This window comes from Lissotriton helveticus, chromosome 8, assembly GCF_964261635.1.
Source record: "Lissotriton helveticus chromosome 8, aLisHel1.1, whole genome shotgun sequence".
Lineage (NCBI taxonomy): Eukaryota > Metazoa > Chordata > Amphibia > Caudata > Salamandridae > Lissotriton > Lissotriton helveticus.
The window spans coordinates 1,247,138,261-1,247,158,272 of record NC_136069.1 but is presented as its reverse complement, the minus strand read 5'-3'; the positions used below and the strand labels follow the sequence as shown (position 1 = coordinate 1,247,158,272).

Genomic DNA, 20,012 nt, shown 5'->3' with positions numbered 1-20,012 from the left:
CCTTCTGCTCTGTCCCGGCAGCTTGTGCTGACTCTGCCTTTCGTCACCCGGAATCATGAAGAATCAGGTCAATAAACCTTTTATTCTTCACACTTTTTTCACTATCTCACTCCTATTGGTCCTGACGAAAGCCTATTGATCTTTTGACTACCCCAGGCTGAAACATGTTGACCTCTTTTTAAATTTCTATATGAAGTGCACTTGAATTCCTTATAAATTCGTAGGTTGCACATACAATTTTATCTACAGTCCGAATCCAGATTCATTAAAAATTCTCTCTCTGGCTGTCCGGACTTTTTAAGAACCACCACCCACCTCCTCACTGTTCCACGATCACTACTGCCTTAAACCTAAGGTAAAACCTCCTGGTGGAGGGTGCACACACAAAAAATGACCCAATGATTACGCACGCACGTGTAAAGAAAAGCGGGGACACAGTATATACCGCTCAGAGAAGTTTCCAACATACACGTGTATGAGGGTTATATTTTGGGAGATACCAACTTCCGACCTGCAAAATCATGGTTTAAGCAGGAACAGTGATCCTTTCCCCTTCCTGATTAAGAGATACTGACTTCGATCTACATTGTGACGGCTCGCGATTTAGGAGGAATGGCGATAGCACATGACGCATTGCAGTAGGCAAGAGACATTGTACCATTGCAACCCGCCCGAACCACGAATCATCGCAGGGTGTGCACATGCGGAGTTCTTCAGGTACCACTAACTCACTGCACCACTAGTCATTTCCCCGTGGCCTTATTAAGGCAGAATTTACTAGGCAAAAAACATTGCTCCCAGTGCTGCCTGCCCGTACCACGCATCATCATAGGTTACGTACACGCTCAGTACCAAAGGTACTACTAACTCAGTGCACCATAATTCATCACCACGTGGCCGTATTCAGGCAGAATTCAACAGCCATAAGACATTGGAAATGTGCCCTCCCCCCGCACCACGCATTATCGCAGGATACGTACAAACTCAGCGCTAAATATACTACTAACTCAGTGCACCATAAATCATTGCAAAAAAGAGTGAACAGTTTTATGTCACAGTGAGACATACTGTCACTTTTAAATGGAATTCATGCACAATTCAATCGACAAAAGACATTACTCCAATTACTGTGGCCCCCCCGACCACGCATCATTGCAGGATACGTACACGCTAAGCGCCAAAGGTACTAGTAACTCAGTGCACCAAAAATCATCGTCACGTGGCGTTACTAAGGCAGAATTCACAAGATAAAAAAAAATTACGATCAGTACGGCCTGCCCGGACCATGCATCATCGTAGGCTCCACAGAACCTTGTTGTTTCAGGTGCCACTAACTCAGTGCAAACCAAACTAAGTATAACACCTATCAAACCTATACAATATCCCTTTAGTATGCTTCATTCAAAAACTTCTTTTATATCACTTATAGATTTTGTTCAATAATAAAACTTACGCTGCAAGTGCAAAGACACACTTAATGTCAGTCTACACAGCGGACAGCACAGGTCACAATTTGAACTATAATGTCCCTGAAACATAAATATTTCGACAATGTGTTCCATACATGTTCTATTTTTCATTTCAATCGTGATTACCGATGATGCAGTCCAGCCTAAGATCTACACTGCGGACAGCAGGGTTTACAACTTGAATTCAGCTTTGCATCTACACTATAGACAGTAGGGAATTCAGCCTTAATTTACTTAATGCAGAGACAATTATACTTCTATAACTGTGCTGACTACTGCCTTCGATGTACACTTCGATAGTAGGGTTCACAACTTGAAGAACAAGTTACTTACCTTCGGTAACGATATATCTGTAAGAAACAGTAGTTAGTATTAGATTCCTTACCTTAGAATATCCCCAGGCGTCAGTCTGGATCCGGAAACTTTTGCGTAGCAGTACCCCTGCGCGTCGGTAGGCGTCGTCTGCAGGCGTCCCCTGCGGCTCCGCGTCGTCGGCGTCGTGCGCCGTGATGACGTCGCTGGAGTATATAGACGCCGCCTCCGCGCGCTGACGTCAGTTCTTTGCACACAGCTTTTCCGCGCCAGAACACGCAGAGCCATGTGAGAACTAACACTGGTGCCATTTGAAACTAGGGCCCTTAAAGGGATGACCTTAACCCTAGGTATCAGTTCGCAGAACGGGGAGGACGGGTGGGGCGGTAAGGAATCTAATACTAACTACTGTTTCTTACAGATATATCGTTACCGAAGGTAAGTAACTTGTTCATCTGAAAGAAACAGGTTAGTATTAGATTCCTTACCTTAGAATAGATACCCCATCAATACCAACCCCGGTGGTGGGTCTGCCAACCAATACAAACCTACACCAGAAAGTCCTGGAGGACCGAACGGCCAAAGAAGCCATCCCTCCGGACTTGACTGTCCAGGCAGTAGTGCCTCGCAAAGGTGTGCAGCGAGGCCCACGTAGCCGCCTGGCAAATGTCCTGCAAAGGGACTCCCCGGCCCAGGGCAGTAGTAGCCGCCGTAGCCCGAGTGGAATGGGCCCTCAGCCCAACAGGAGGCTCCTTCCGAGCCAAAGAGTAGCATGCTTTGATGCACAGGACGACCCACCGAGAGATGGTTCGTTTCTGTACCGCCCTTCCCTTCTTCTCACCCACGTAGCCAACAAACAGTTGGTCATCCACCCGGAACTGGCGTGTGCGATCCATGTAAAATGAAAGCGCACGTTTTGGGTCCAGACGATGGAGCCGCTCTTCATCCTTTGAAGGATGCGGAGGCGGGAAGAAGGAGGGTAAGGTGATGGACTGCCCGATGTGAAAAGCAGAAACTACTTTGGGCAGGAAAGAAGGCCTAGTCCTAAGAACCACCTTGTCAGGATGGACGGACAAGAAAGGAGGTTTAACAGAAAGAGCCTGGAGCTCACTCACTCTCCTGGCAGAGGTGATGGCAACCAGGAAGGCCGTCTTTAAAGTAAGAAGACGGAGAGGACAGGAATGAAGCGGCTCAAAGGGAGCGCACATCAAGAATGTCAGAACCAGGTTCAAGTCCCACTGAGGCATCACGAACGGAACAGGAGGATACATGTGCGTGATGCCTTTCAAGAATCTCAGTACAATAGGGGACTTGAATAAAGATGGCTGATCAGGTAGCCTTAAGAAGGCGGAAAGGGCAGAAAGGTAGCCCTTGATAGTGCCCAGAGCAGAGCCCTGCTGGGCAAGAGAAAGAAGGAAGAGGAGAACCTCGGAAAGAGGGGCAGAAAGGGGATCCACAGCCTTTGCTGTGCACCATGCCACAAATCTTTTCCACCGGCAGGCGTATACCGACTTTGTGGAGGGACGCCTGGCTGCCAGAATCACATCACAGACTTCAGGAGGCAAGTCGAATGGCCTCAACTGTCGCCGCTCAATCTCCACGCATGGAGGTGGAGACTGGACAGGTTCGGGTGGAGGACCGTCCCCTGCTGCTGCGACAGAAGGTCCTCCCGAAGGGGCAGGCGGATCGAGGGACCGACTGACATGCTGAGTAGCTCGGGATACCAGTATCTTCGAGCCCAGTCCGGAGCCACAAGGATAACTTGGGCCCGGTCGCGCCTGATCTTCTTCAGCACTCTGGGCAGAAGTGGTATAGGCGGAAAGGCGTACAACAGACCGCAGCTCCACTCGCGCCGAAAGGCGTCGCCGAGCGAGTGCCGTCTTGGAAACTCCAACGCGCAGAACTGATGACATTGCGCGTTCTCTTCTGTGGCGAATAGATCTAACCAAGGCTCTCCCCATTGCTGAAAGAGGCCGTTCGCCACGTCCGAGTTCAGACACCATTCGTGATCCACCGAGCACCGACGGCTGAGTTCGTCCGCCCTGGCGTTCAGAGAACCTGCCAGGTGTTGAACCGTCAGAGTCACGCCCTGACGTTCCAGCCACTGCCAGAGGCGCAGAGCCTCCTGGCAAAGGGTCCACGACCCCACACCGCCCTGTTTGTTGCAGTACCACATGGCGGTGGTGTTGTCCGTGAACACCTGCACTACACTCCCGGTGACAAAGGGGAGGAATGCCTTCAGTGCTAGGCGAATCGCCCGCAGCTCCAACATGTTGATATGGAGCCGGGACTCCGCCGGAGACCAGATGCCTCTGATCTCCGCCTATCCCAAGTGGCCACCCCAGCCCTGGAGGGACGCGTCCGTCACAACCACGTGCTCCGGTTGGGGAAGGGAGAGGGATCTGCCTCTAACCCAATCGCGGTCCGTAAGCCACCACTGCAACTGTCTCGCAGTGCCCTCCGAGATCAGGACATGGTCGGACAGGTTGCCCTGATGCTGGGCCCACTGAAACTTCAGGTCCCACTGCAGAGCCCGCATCCGCCACCTGGCGTGATGCACCAGAAGGATGCAGGAGGCCATCAGCCCCAGAAGCCGCAGCGTCAACCTGACCGAAATCCGGGACAACGGCTGAAAGATGGGAATCAGAGCCTGAATTTCCCGGACCCGCCGTTCCGGAGGATAAACCCGAAACTGCGCCAAGTCGAGAACCGCTCCGATGAAAAGGAGCTTTTGAGAGGGACACAGGTGTGATTTCGGCACATTGATGGAAAACCCCAGCTCGTGCAGGAGGTCTGCCGTCATCTGAAGGTGGTGGACGACTGTGTGGGGCGAGCCCGCCTTCAACAACCAGTCGTCGAGGTAGGGGAAGACCGAAACCCCTAACCGGCGCAGATGAGCTGCGACCACCGCCATCACTTTCGTGAACACCCGTGGGGCGCTGGTAAGGCCGAATGGGAGCACGATAAACTGAAAGTGCTCGTGGCCTACCGTGAACCGCAGGTAACGCCGGTGGGCCGGCAGGACGGGGATGTGAAAATACGCATCCTGCAAGTCCAACGCTACCATCCAGTCTTGTGGGTCTAGAGCAGCCAAGACCTGGGCCAAAGTCAACATCTTGAACTTCTCCTTCCGGAGGAAGCCGTTGACGTTCCGTAGGTCCAAGATAGGACGAAGGCCCCCCTTTGTCCTTCTTGGGCACCAGAAAGTAGTGGGAGTAGCAACCACACCCTACTTCTGGCCCAGGAACGCGCTCGATGGCCCCCTTGGCCAAGAGGGCCGTAACTTCCTCCTGCAGAAGTGTCAAGTGGTCCCCCGACACACGGTGGTTCTGCGGTGGCATGGCTGGAGGAGTGGACTCGAAGGGGAGGGAGTAGCCCCTTCGGACGAGCTGCAGCACCCACCTGTCCGATGTAATCGTGCGCCAGTGGGAGTGGTGATGGCGAACCCTGCCACCCACTGGCGTTTCATGGGCCCGAAAGCTCGGACTAGGAAGATTTGGAGGCTGCAGCGGGGGGAGGTGTGGACTGACCTCGCCGCTGCCCTCTACCGCCACCACGGCGGAATCCACGGCCGCCACCGCGCTGGGGAGCGTTCTGCCGCGCGTGGCTGGCAGCACGCGTGGGACCGCCCCTTCCTTGGCCACGAAAGGGGCGAAACGAACCCTGCTGCTGGCGCTGGGTCGAAAGACCCAAGGACTTGGCCGTGACCCTGGAGTCCTTGAAGCGCTCAAGCGCGTTGTCCGCCTTGTCACCGAACAGGCGACTGCCATCGAAAGGCATGTCCATGAGGGCAGTCTGGACATCCGGCGAGAAGTTGGCGGATCTCAGCCAAGCATGGCGACGAATCGCCACCGTCGTGGACATAGCCCGTCCCAGCGAGTCGGTCGTGTCAAGACCACACCTAATCGAATACCTCGCCGCGTCCCGGCCTTCAACCAAGGCCTGGTTGAGCTTGTCCCGCACCTCCTGCGGGCACTGCGGCAGACACTCCGCGACCGTGTCCCACAGAGAGTGGGTGTAGCGGCCCAAGAGGCATGCGGTATTACAAGACCGCAGTCCAGCACTCAAAGACGAAAAGACCTTCTTGCCAAATTGGTCATATCGCTTCGATTCCCGATCGGGCGGAGCCGACGGGAATGCGGACTGGGAAGTGGAGGCCTGGATCACCAGACTCTCCGGGGAGGGATGGGTGGAAAGGAAGGCAGGGTCGTCCGAACACGGACGGTGACGCCTGGCAACGTTCCGGTCAACCGGTGCACCGGAAGCGGGCCTGGACCAGGTGCCCAAAAGGACATCCGTCAGGGCCTCATTAAATGGTAGCAGAGGCTCCTGTGGGCACGACTGCGGTTTAAATACTTCGGTGAGGATGTTAGGTTTCACCTTAGCGACGGGGAGCTCAAGGCGCAAAGCCTTGGCAGCCCTCATCAGGACCACCGAATAGGCAGCCCCCGCCTCCGACGCCACAGGGGAAGGCGAGACAAACCCAGGGTTGGGCGACTCGTCCAGACCACTGGCCTCACCTAAGTCACCTACCCAGTCCACGTCATACTGGCAGGCTCGTGACAAAGGGTCCTCAGACCCCTCCCAACCCTCTCCATATTCGTCCTCATCGCCATAGGACGAGTCGACGATATAAACCGGCTCCTCGGAGCCAATGGGCCCCAACGGCGCCGGACTCGGCGTCGGACGACGCCGGTCCGACTCCGCGTCAGGAGTCAGAGAGGGATCGGGGGTGGCGCCGCGCGGCGCAGGTGCCGGGGACCCGACGCCGGCTGGAACCGACGGCGGAGTCACGGCGCCGCGCGGAGGCGGCACCACGGGTTGCCCCAATGGAATCGGCGCCGGGGAGGCCGGAGGACCAGCCGGCGACGACCCTGAAGGGCCCAGCGGCGCCGGGGCCGGAGCCGCCGGCGGCGCCGGGGCCGGAGCACTCGGCGGCGTCGGGGCAGGTGCACCCGAACCGCTCGGGCTCCCAGACGGGACCGACGGGCCCGCAGGCCCCGCCGGAGGAGACATCGCCCTCATAGCCATGAGGAACTCCTCAATCTCCTCGCGCGACGCGCCTTCCCCAGGGACCGACGGGTATGGGGCAGTCGGCGACCCACGCGGGGCCGCGGCCACTCGAACCCCCGGCTGCATCACGCGGGCGTCGGGGGGAGTCGGGGGTACGATGATGACGCCCCGACCTCTTGTGTCGCTTACCTGATGAACCGGAGGAATGGTGGCGACTCCCGGAGCGCTCATGGCGGCTCCGCGATCGCTCCCTCGACCGCTCCCTCGACCTCCGACCGGACCGGGACCGCTCTGGACGCGGGGCCGACACTCGGAGTTCGAGCAGCTTGCGGGACCGCTCCCGTCTAGCTTTACCTGTCAAGGCCCGGCAGTCGACGCAAGACTCGACGTCGTGGTCCGCGCCCAGACACCGGAGGCAGAGTCGATGGTGGTCGGTGACCGACGTCATTCGGTCGCACCCGTCGCAACTCTTAAACCCGGGCATCCTACCGGCACCTTGAAGAAAGAGTTAAAGTTAACAAAACTAGGTCAAAAGACCGGAGTACTGCTCTTCGGATCTGCGCTAACTGGCGCGGAAAAAAGAAGAACTGACGTCAGCGCGCGGAGGCGGCGTCTATATACTCCAGCGACGTCATCACGGCGCACGACGCCGACGACGCGGAGCCGCAGGGGACGCCTGCAGACGACGCCTACCGACGCGCAGGGGTACTGCTACGCAAAAGTTTCCGGATCCAGACTGACGCCTGGGGATATTCTAAGGTAAGGAATCTAATACTAACCTGTTTCTTTCAGATTTCAGCATTGGATCTACACTACTGACAGCATTAAGTTCAGCCTTGATTTATTTAAGGCAGAGATAAAAAAAAACACTGCTGTGGCACTGCTAGTATGCGCCTGCATCCTGTGAACTATGCTCACTAAGAATATAGAAGACTGCGCCAAAATGTACCTCTACCACAGGCAATACCAAGTACCTCTGGGGCATCACCTTCAACATCACCACCAGACATACGCCCCCAATTTGGGAAAGTTAGAATGCACTGCGTGAAGTGCAATAGTTTAATTTGTAATGGGGAGCAATCAGTAGACCTAGTTTGCACAGCAATTAATAACCATTGGTGCTAGTTTATTTTTCCCCCCCTCAAAGTTCATGCAGTCCCATATGCAACAGTCAATGCTTTGAGTGCAGCCCCTTCAGACCACGCATCATCGCAGGGTGAGCACACGCTAAACACCAGACGTACCACATGCCCTTATTAAGGCAAGATTCAATAGTCAAAACACATTTTTACCAGTGCAGTCTGCCTGAACCATGCATCATCGCAGGCTCCACACAAACTGCCCCTACCTCAGTGCACCATAACTCATGAACCCTTTACGATACAATCGTCTGTGTATTATTTCACATATAGTGCTCCTACCTTTGTACAGCAGAAGTCATAAACCGTTTACGATTGAATATCTGTGTATGCTATCATGATTACTATTCTACTTGTTACCAACAGCAACATAATAAAATGGAGTCGAGCACATGTGCCCGTACCCACTTCAACTATCTATTTGTGTCGGTGTATTTATTATGTTTGTAAAATGTTGCTTCTGCGCCCTACCATATTATATTGAGCTATAAATAGCGTATGCAACCATCTTACCTCTGCCAGTAACAAAAACTTCGATTATATAACTTTTTCTTGCTCATTCTACAAATACGAACGTACAAACTGGATCATTACAATACTGCAAACAAAGTGCATAGTAAATTTACAAGTGTGGGCTATTCCATTTTAAAAAAAATGTTTAGCATATTTATATAGCGCAAAGTCAACCCAAAATTATATTAGCAATTTACATGAGCACCGTATTTACTGTACATTTTCAGGCACGCGTAGATTATGTCATTTCTCTACAATAACAGACTGTGGACGCGACTCCGAGCCTCGAACACTGATTTCAAGCACCAAGTTCGACAGTATACCCGAATAACCACATACAGATATATATTAGCTGCCCTTCATGCGCCAAAAACGACATTCTAAAGCTTTCATAGCCCTGTATTACTACAGCTACAACATTCATTCATATTCGCAGAAATGCGTCATGTCCACCATCTTTCATGTGTGCAACTATGAATGAATATAGGGTCAGTGATACCCCGTGCCTTCCATGTTGTGGGACTTTACAGATATAACAACACATTTGCGTATAAGACCCGGGTGACGGCAGTACTACAACACGGAAACCCGAATCACTTGATTTCTCATATAGCTCACAACAGAATCACACCTATAGCTTCGGAGTCATCGTTCACAGCCTCGCGCAGCACTGGCCTACGTTAGTCCAGCCCACTCCGCTTACGCTTCCAGAAAAACACAACAACGCTACATGGCCCAGATTTCCATTGTAGTGATTTCTAAGTTCCAGGTCTAGTTGTCAGAACGGCACACACACACACTCCCTCATGGCTGGTATACACCCACAGCACACTCATCCACCACAAGCGTCACAACACACGTGACCCTACCAATAAAAAAGACAGGGCGCACGTGCTCTACGCCATTTTAGAGTTGCTCCCATCGCAAGCATTGTGATGGCCCGTCCTGGTGGTTCGGACGCCTCATGTAGGCCCAAACTACCGAATAAGAGGCCCACCAGCACGTGTGTGGCCTCTTTGGTCACTGAGTTAGTGGTGCCCCAAGGACTGACCGGGTGAGGAACCTGCGATGAAGATGGGTGCACAAGTATGTCCTTTCCCATAGTGATATCAAGACTGAGAACCAAATCTGAGACTTCTTGGTAGCAGAGCGGGACTGCATGATGTAGAACGTACCCTGTCCGAGAACAGGTAAGCAGTGAGGCCTGGGTGCGCAGCGGTGGGAGTCAATGGGGTGCAGCAGACTGGATACAAAAAGGCGACGCAGCGATTTAGGCATACGCAGTACTATATACTGTATCTTATAGCATTTGTATTTTTTTTCCCTATAGCAGGAACGTTTTTATAGTCGGTCAAAAGTCCATCGCTCGTGATGATTCAAACCACGTGTATCACTGCGCACTACTTGTTTTCTATAACTGGATGGAAAACATTACAACTGTACTAATTCTTCATAAATCGAAGCCCATTAAACAAGTTGTAATTGTACAAATAGTTGTATTTTTAAGGCGAGAGGGAAGGTGTGTGAAAGGGCGATGTTATTCTACTCCACATTAAGGTAGTAGCAATTACCAATCATAACATCTTTCTTTTTCTATCCTTTAGATGTAGCGCTTCAGGGTGAACTATTTCCCGGCACGTGGTGGAAGACACACCGGTGACAGAAAGGTGAGCTGCGAATATTCTTTTCAGTCACTCTCTCACTTCCTCTCCCCTTTGATAAAGAAATGACGCACAATCTTATCTTCCTTTTTATCTAACAGGTTGTGTTTCACAAATTGGCGTCCCCTCCCCCCACAACACCTCCAAAGCTCAACGTTTGAGGATTCTGCGATGATGCGTGGCATCGTAACAATGCCTGAGAAGGTTGGTTCGACATGTGGTGGACCCTATTTGAATCACGCCAATGGCACAAGGTGAGCAAATAAGCTTGTTTCCGAAGCAACGAGAGGTCACCTGTGGGAGTCAATGGGGTTAAACAGGCTGGGTACGGAGCAATAAAAACTCACCGCTATGCAGTGGGAGTGCATGGGGTATAGTACTCTGAGAGAAAAAGAGCACACAGACACCACCTTGCAGTGGAAGTTGATGTAATACAGCATGAGCATCCAAAGGCATTAAGCAGAAATATACTTGTGCAGTTGTTTGTAGTCTGCTATTACTAACGCTATACTATCTTTCAGATCACTAAACTTGAGGGTGCACTATGAACCGGCACGTGCTTGGACACACAATGTAGGCAAAAAGGTGAGCTATGAAGATTTTCTCCAGTATTAACACTACCTCTCCTGCTTCATCTATTACTTTCTCTCTCTAACACTTTCAATGTCGCTTTTTCTCTCTTTCTCTCTCTCTGCCATTGTTTCTCTTTTCAAATTATGGACGCTGCTGTCCACTCTGCAGATAAATAAATGAAGGCTGAATTTAATAGAGTCTGCAGTGTATAAACAAAGCAGAACTCAAGTTGTAAGCTCTGTTGAACACAGTGTCTACAAAAGGTAAGCACAGCGACCTAGATACACAATGCCTCCAATTAAATGCGTTGCAAATAAATGATATTGTCCTGCATAATGACGTGATCTCTCACCTAATTCTGTCTCATGTCTGAATCATTTTAAAGACCTACTGAACCATACTGTACATCTGACGCAGTAGGCACTTCCCTATGGATATCTCGCGGGCCTATGAGAGGGGTGGGATGTATCTGGCACACTGCACACGTGCAAATAACCAATATTGCCAAGTGTTATGTTAATTTGTAATCTTTGACCTCATTCAGTCATATCAATCTAATTTTAAAAACTTATTTTCATTTTTGTTTTGCAGGTTACCTACCCTCCTACCATTGGAGTCCATCTCACATTTTGTTTATTATATTGTTATGTTAAAGTTACGTTTCTAGTTATTTATTTTTGTTCTAATAAAAGTTAATTTAAAAAAAGTGTATACGTCTTGTTTTTCTGGCATTTCACTAGTATTTAGTGTGATGATCATATGCTTATAGAACCTTTACCAATAAAAAGTACAAATGATGTTTAGAACTAGAAGAATAATACTGACACTAACTCTTTATCAGCTCTTTACCAGAGACTGTAGCTCTGATTAAAGGTTCCTATAGAAAATTTTAAAAACTCCAGCACAGTTACTGTTTGGATTAGCAACATTGTGTGGTGAACTTGTGACCTGTGTGCTCACCTAAGTGTTCCATGAACTGTTACCATGGTAACAGGCAGTAAGCAGTATGGGGGTAGAGGTGAAAGATACTGGCAGTACAGAAACCGTTATATTTACCCAGGATCCTCTACATGACAGGGGAAAGCAAACTAAGACGACAGAACACTGTAGAGCAGATTTACAAGCCCCTTGTGCCACTTTCGCGTCACTTTTCCCATGTTAAAAGTGACGCTAGAGTGGCGCAAGGGACTTGTAAATCTGCCCCTATGTACATTACAAGCAAAAGAAGTACACAACTCTTCAAATTAACCTCAAGACAGGGCTGGAGGAATAGTCACTGACGTTACAAAACCCTATGTACAATTTACCTACTCTGCACTCAACAATGAGCAATTCTTTATCGATCACAATTAGACAGTGTTGCTTCACGCTTCACAGTGTGCACTTCACTAAATACTTTGTGCCTCTTTAAATGGGAGAGGGGATTGTCGACCTTAGAAAACTTAGGGGCATATTTACAAGGACGGCGTTAAAATTATCGCTGCTTTAACGGCAGCAAACTACAACTAAAACGGCGATAACGGACTTCAAAATCCTTTATCTTACCGTAAGATTTTTTTCAACACTGCTGTTTCCTATGTCAGGGTGAGAGACGAGGCTCCCGTCCTGCCAAAGCAAACTTGGTTTGCATTTTGAAAGAAAGAACACAAAAACCTACTCTCTCTTTATGGGGGTCTCTTCCATGTTATATTGTCATAGGAACACCTACCTTGCCATTGGGAACACCTACATTGCAACTCATTGGAGATATGAGGCGAGCCGTTAGCAAACCGGCTGCTAACATGCGTTAATGCATCTTAGCGTCGCCTAGTAAATAGGGCAATATAATTTTCACCACATTTTTGGCTTTTTTTTTTTAAATTGCATCGAAATGGCACTTGTTTTTTTTAAAAAACTTTTTTTATTGATTTTATAAACACAAACAACTTGCAAGGAACAAGGAACAGGAGAAGACATCAGTACAAATAACGTTGCACTGTGTGGTGTGTGAGTGGGAAAGGTCAACCATTGAGCAGAAGGGTTCTTTAAATAAAGAGTCTCGTGTGGGGGAGCAGAGGGAGCACAAAATAGTCTAGTACATAGTAGTAAGTGGAGGAACCAACGGGTTATGGGGACACAGGTTCAATATCTGGGTCTGAGAGAGGGGGGGTACATATATCACCACGGTAAGAGTTCCATTGAGTCCATATCTTCCCCCATTTACGGGGCGTACCACGAGAAATATACACAGTTTTTTCCCTGAACATGCACCAATCCATATTTTGTTTCCAATTCCGAATCCCGGGTGGTCCCTGAGCACCCCACAGTTGCGCAATGTCTCTCTTGGCTATCATGTTTCCCAAGGTCACCCATCGAAGCTGCAATACATTATAGTTGTTCGGTTCCCACACATTCAGCAAGCATCTCCTAGCCTCCGGCATCGATCGCACACCCGTAACCTCACTCATCACCTCATGCACACGGGTCCAGAATCGCACTATCTCAGGGCATTCCCAAATGATATGCAGAAATGTGCCCAGGAGACCGCAGCCACGCTGGCACAAACCATCCACAGAAAAGCCCATGTGTATCAAGCGGGGACCAGTCACATACACTCTATGTAGGATTTTGAGCTGAACAAATCTAAGGCGCGCCGGGATAGCCACCTCTTTAGGGGAGGAGATCGCCGCTTGCCAATCCTCGTCGTCAAGCTCCAGCCCATCACTAGTCCAGACCTCTCTAAGACGAGACAGGAGATCGGATCTGGAGTTGATGAGCTTTTTATAAATAAGCGAAATAGTACTATCAGGAATATGTCCGTCCAGTACCCTATCCTCAAGCGGGGACGCTTCTGGTATCTCAACTCCCGGAGGGAAGACCGAGAGTACCGCGTGACGGACCTGCGCATAGCGAAAAGATTCGCGATCGCCCAAAGCGTACTCAGTTTTCAATTCCTCAAACGTTTTAATTCTCCCTTTGGTCCAAACGTCATCCACCCTACTGATGCCTATCAAGTCCCACCTATCAAACCCCTTCGACTGCCAGAGAGATCCAAGTCTATCAGATGCATACAATGGGGTGGCACGAGTCAATTTATCAGACCACCCAAGCGCCATGGAGGCATGTCTCCACACTTGGACAGCCGTCCTAGTGGGGCCCGTTACATTTCGAGGGGTGAGTCTGGAGTAAAGGGCTCTATTATAGTCACCCCCTGGCAATAGCCACTTATCCATCTCGAAGGCTGGGTTCGGTGAAGGGCCGTACATACAGTGATTTATCGCCCCCAATTGAGACGCCCAATAATAGCGACGGATATCAGGTAAGGCAATTCCCCCGTCATACCACGGGAGCGTCAGTTTAGCAATGGCGATTCGGGATCTACCCCCCCACACCAATTGTCTCTGTAGGGTCTCAATCTCACGGAAATATTTGGCCGGGACTATGTCAAGTGTGCTCTGCAACGCATAGAGGAAGCGGGGCAGCGACATCATCTTGAACAATGCCGCTCTACCCAGGGGAGAGAGAGGAAGTTTCCCCCAAGCAACAACATCTGCCCGAAGGCGCTGAAGAGGGGGCAACAAGTTCCGGTCAAACCGCAGTTCAGGCTTCAGAGTGATAAAAATGCCTAGGTATCGAAATCCATCACGCGCAATCGCGATGGGGCACCCACAGGGCAAAAGAGGAGCGTCTCCCGACAGGACGTATATACAGGACTTCGACCAATTAATGATAAGACCCGAATTTTTACGAAAGGACGTCAAAACATCAAACAGTACAATGAGGGATTTACGGGGAGATGTGAGATACAGCAGAATATCATCCGCATAGAGAGATACACGGTCCTCAAACTCCGAATTCCATCTAATGCCCTTCAGGGACGGTTCCCACCTCAACCAAGCCGCCAGTGGTTCCAAGGCAAGAGCAAACAACAAAGGGGACAGAGGACAGCCCTGTCGCGTTCCTCTGCCCAATGCAAAGGGAGCAGAGACCCGACCATTTACCACCACCTGAGCGACGGGATCGGTGTAAAGCAACCTGACCCACCGAACGAAGTCCGGACCAAAACCAAACTTTGCAAGAACCGCCCACAAATATGGCCATTCTATAGTATCAAACGCCATCGTAGCGTCCAAGGACGCCAAGATGGCGGGCTCACGTAGCGTCTCGGCTCGCGCCAAGACGCCGTGCAACCTTCGGAGGTTAAGTGCCGTGTTGCGGTGCGGTATAAAGCCGGACTGATCAGGGTGAACAAGGTCCCCAATGACAGTCGCCAAACGCGTCGCCAGCAGTTTGGCCAGGATTTTAGGCTCAGCATTAATCAACGAAATGGGTCTAAAAGAGGCACAGCGATCCCGAGGTTTTCCATCCTTGTGGATGACGACTATAGAGGCCAGTCTCTGGTCCGGCGGGAGGGAGCCCACCTCCAAAGACTCGAGAAACATCGAGCGTAGGTGCGGGGCCAGCGTGTCCGGACGCAGCTTATAGAGCTCAATGGGGAGTCCATTAGGGCCCGATGCCTTGCCGGATCGGACCGAACGGATGGCAGCGGCGATCTCCTCCACACTAGGCGGCGCATCTAGAGCATCCCTATCAATGTCAGACAATCGGGGAAGTGCGATATCTCGCAATAGCAAGTGGGAATCCTGCTCAGATCGATCAGACACCGGGGAATATACCTCGCGGAAGTAGTCAGCAAAACATGTAACCACATCAGCAGGGTCAGTATAACACTCACCATTCTCCGCAACAATCATAGGGACGACTCGACTTGCGTTCTCCCTCTTATCCAGCCAAGCAAGCAGCTTCCCAGCTTTATCACCCACATCATACAGGCGGCCCTGCTGGTCCCTGCCCATTTCCTTAGCTGCGTCCGTAACCAAAGCCCTGTAGTCATATTGTTTCAGCTCCAACAAGTGTAGCCCCTCAGCGGTGACCCCAGATTCCAAGTTCCCCTCCAAAGCCGTGACCTCTCCCTTGAGGCGAACCACCTCAGCACGGTTAGCCCACTTCACGCCACCAATCAACGAGAGGGCCTGGCCACGAATGACAGTTTTGTAAGCCTCCCAGAGCAAACTTGGAGAGGAAACAGAGCCCACATTCTCAGCAAAATAACAATCGTGCGTTGTGACTAGCTCAGCCCTGACCCTGGGATCCCGCAAATACCAGGGGTTAATCGGAGCCACACGGCCCGCCGAACCCTGCCGTGCATCAACCACCAGCCAAAGCGGAGAGTGATCTGAGATACCCCTCGCCAGGTGTTTAACTTCCCGTATGATGGAAGCATGGGCAGAAGGCAGTAGGATATAATCCAACCTCGAGAGACTACCATGAGCACCGGAATGAAAAGTATATTGCGACTGCCCCGGGTGGAGCAAGCGCCAGCAGTCAGTTAGCCCCAGCGTTTCCAGAAAGTCGCTCAACCAAGTCTGGGCCTTAGGCAGTTCCCGGGGAGGGTGACGGTCACACATCCCCGAGACCACTGCATTAAAATCACCCCCAACCAAAAGCAGACCCTCGGGGAGACCCAGGATAAGTCCACTCAAGTCAGCGAATGTGGTGGCTTGGAGGCCCGGGGGCACGTATACGGAAATCAGGATAACAACCTTCCCTTCCCAACGCCCAACAATGGCGGCGTATCGTCCCTTATCATCCAGTATGACATCATCAATGGCCAAGGGGAGGGAGGTCCGAACCAAAATGCCCGCCCCTCTGGATCCCGAAGTGAAACCCGAGTGCGCCACAAGGCGATAACCACGCCTGTTCAGAGCATAGCACTTGTTGCCGAGCAAATGTGTCTCCTGCAGTAAGACAACATCAGGAGACAAACGTTTCAGCAGTTGCAATACCACCCTCCTCTTAATCCCATCCCCCAACCCATTTACGTTCCAACAGCACCCGAAGTCCCCTACCCCCCATCCCCGAAGTCAGTCCCCCCCGCCCACATCCGAGGCAACTTCAAAAAACAGGAGTTTGTCTTTCCTTCGCCTTGCAAATAACAATAAAATTCAAACCAACATCCCCGTTTCCCCAACAATACCCAAACAACTTCACCCCCCACCCGCACCCCTGCTGAAGACCAAAAAGCCCCATAAACTTGCAGTGTGCCTGTCGCCCAACCACCCAACTAGTCTACGAAAAGAAAACCCAGGAGGAGAAAGGACCTGCCCACCCCCCACCCGCCCCCATATGGACTAATACTTGCAGACATTAATGTCACGGCATTAGCACAAATCAAAGTCAACGGTAAGGGAACGGGGGTCGAAGACGATATCTACTCCTGCTCCATTAGGCCACCCTCCGCTCGATCCGATTTGCCAGAGTCCTCAGAATGTTCATGATCCGTAGGCAGCGAGTCAAGCCAGTCACTCACGACCCCAGGATGTTCGAAGAAAAAAGTGCGATCATTATGCACCACCCGCAGACGGGCCGGGAAGAGCATGGCATACTTCATGGATCTTTCCGAGTCTCTTCTTGACACCTTGAAACCCTAGCCTCTGTTTCTGGACCTGTTGTGTAAAGTCTGGATAGAAGCTGACTGTAGAGTTCTCAAAGGCAATGGGACCTGACTGTCTCGAAGCCTGCAGGATAGCGTCTCTGTCCCGGAAATTGAAGATCCTCGCAATGATGGGACGTGGGTTAGCACCCACTTTAGGCTTGCCACCAGGGACCCTATGTGCACGCTCGACAGCGAAAAATTTACTGAGACCCTTGGGTGCCAAGTGATTCAGCACCAGGTCTTCCACCAATAAGTCCGTCGAGGCAGCAGTCGATGATTCCGGGACCCCAATCAGGCGAATATTGTTGCGCCTGGCACGGCTTTCAAAGTCCTCCAGACGCCCAGAGAAATAGTCATTAGCTTTCCGCAAGTTCCCGACTTCGGCTTGTAAGTCGGAGACGTCGGTGATTAGGCTAGAGGTCTTGAGATCCAGGGACTTGACCTTTTCGTTCGTCTTCGCCAGGTCCGTCCTGATCAAGTTGACGTCTATCGAAACAGTATCTAGTTTGAGAGTCAAGGCCTCATATTGTTGTCCCAAAGAAGCCTTCATTTCGGAAATGGCACCCATGACATCCCGCAGCGAGAGCTCTTCTTCAGTCGATGAGTCCTCCGGAATAGTCGTCGAGGGTTTAGATGCTGCACCCGGCGATCCTTTAGTAAGGGTGTACCGGTCCATGATGTTCGTTTGCAAAGCACTACCTCGAACGCCCGTTTTGGTCTTGCGTCTCTCACTCTCCGGCTTGGTGGCCATCTTAGATCCCGGACCCTTGAGGGTCGCCTGTTGTCGGGTGAAAATGGTTACTGCGGTAGCATGAGCAGGACCAAGAGGGATGAAGTCGGTGCCAGTCTCAGAACTGGAAGCCACAATAGATCGGCATCAGAAACGGAGAGACCAAAAAGCAAGAACACTTCAGGCTTGCCGCGCAACTGGCAAAGTCAAGCTGGTCTCTGGACAGGAATCGAAACCGAAAGTGATTGCCAAGCCCAGGCAAATCCAGCAATCCGTTGTTGATCACTTACTGAACGGCCGGCCAAGACAGGATAGCCCGGGGCGTCACCACGGAGCAGGCCCGAAAACTGTGGCGATCCGTAGCTCTGGACCCCGAAGTCCAAATAAAGTTCAGAGAACAGATAAAGAATCAGCACATCTTCGCCAAGAAACACCCGTCGTCCAAACCAGGATAAAGTACAGGATAGTCGGTGGAGGCGGTGAGGGTCCGGGAGCCCTGTGCTCACGCGACCATCTTGGGCGCGCGCGAAGCTCCTCCCTGAAATGGCACTTGTTAATATGTCCTCAAGTTTGCTATCACAGAGCGGAAATCAGGTAGCTAATTTTTAAACAAGCACAGGAGCCCAGCTTCGTTTTCATTTTTTTTTTACGGCGGATCCATGCACCCACCGCACATTTCTCAGTTTAAAAATAAAAATAAAAATGGGGGGGTCCTTGTAGGACCCCCTAAGCAGGTCTAGAGGGTCAAAATATTTCTTACCTGCCCCCTTTATACCTTTTGAACACTTCTTCCACTAATTTCTAGAGCCTCGCTTCTACCGAGGCACAAAATGGCTGCCAACACTTCCTGGTTTCGAATGTTAACAACCACTTAATGGCCAATCAGCATTTAGCGCGTGATCGGGACGGTGCGCTTATAGTGCGCCCAAGATGCGTGGCTCCACCGAGGCCATAGATATATATGTACTTTTAGATGTAATTTTTTCAGAAACTACTGAACGATTTACACAATTTAAGCAAAAGGCACGAGTCTGAACCAAGGACTACCACTTTGCCAAATTTGGTATAATTCCGTTCAGCCGTTCGGGCTGTAGCCGCGATGAACGGTTCCTATGGAAAATTGCATGGGGAAAACCAGTTTTTGGACCCCCCCTTTTTTTCTCAGCCACCGCTTCACGAATCACCCCAAGACTTTCAGGATAGGAGCAGACCGGAGAGCCCCACCAGTTTTGAACATTCACGAAGATTCGCCAACCGGCGCCAATGTTAATCCAAATAAAATGTTGCGGATTTCCTATGGAAAAGAGGTCCTAACTATAACTACCTACTGGCGACCGCCAGAAGGTAACAAATATATATATATATATATATACACACACACAAACACATACACACACAGATAAATGGACATAGCTCGAGAGAGAGCATAAGCAAGAGAGGAGGATTGTTTAAGTGCAAGGGACCATTACTGGTGAAATGTTGGTAAAGCAGCATGCAGTGACATTGCAGGTTTATACTCTAACATGCTGTCACTACTTTTCATCCTTTGCCTTGGTAATAAAATAAGTATTGTTGAATCGAACAATTGTCAACGTCAGTTTTAAAAATCACTTCAAGTATCAAATACTTATAATTCTTTTACAATATGCAAACTGATTAGGCCATGTTTTGACTGGGGCATGGCTAGGCCAAATCTTTTGACACCCTCAGTCTGCTATCACTATAAGAAAAGAAACAAAGCTACATACCATAGTTTCCAATTCATATCCAGTAAAGAGAGAAAGGATAGGAACTGGGACAACTCGTGCCATTCCTTCCCGAACTGCTGCAACTTGCTCATCAAATTCATGTAACCTGAAACAAGAATTAATTTTATTTTATGAACACATTACCTTTGAAGGCTTTTTGACTCAGTTTGTAGAGCATGCGATGAAGTGTACAGTAACGGTTTCCAGATAATACATTTGTTTCCATGCATATTCACAACTTTTAACATCTTGCAGTGCCAAACAAAGAATAATTAACAAGTGTCTAAACTGCGGCAGGCTGAAGTCTTTTATCCCAGGAATGGATGTTATGTGACACCAGGGTCCGTGGCCGACATAAGACGCCCACACGACGTGCAAG

General features: G+C 50.4%; 1 protein-coding gene across 1 annotated transcript in view; it reads right to left on the bottom strand.

The window, feature by feature from the left end:
* HERC2 (HECT and RLD domain containing E3 ubiquitin protein ligase 2) overlaps positions 1-20,012 on the bottom strand; it is a 1,611,099-nt gene that overhangs the window by 95,679 nt on the left and 1,495,408 nt on the right. The window contains 1 exon segment of the mRNA XM_078658234.1: positions 19,634-19,739. Coding sequence (XP_078514360.1) covers positions 19,634-19,739 — 106 coding nt within the window.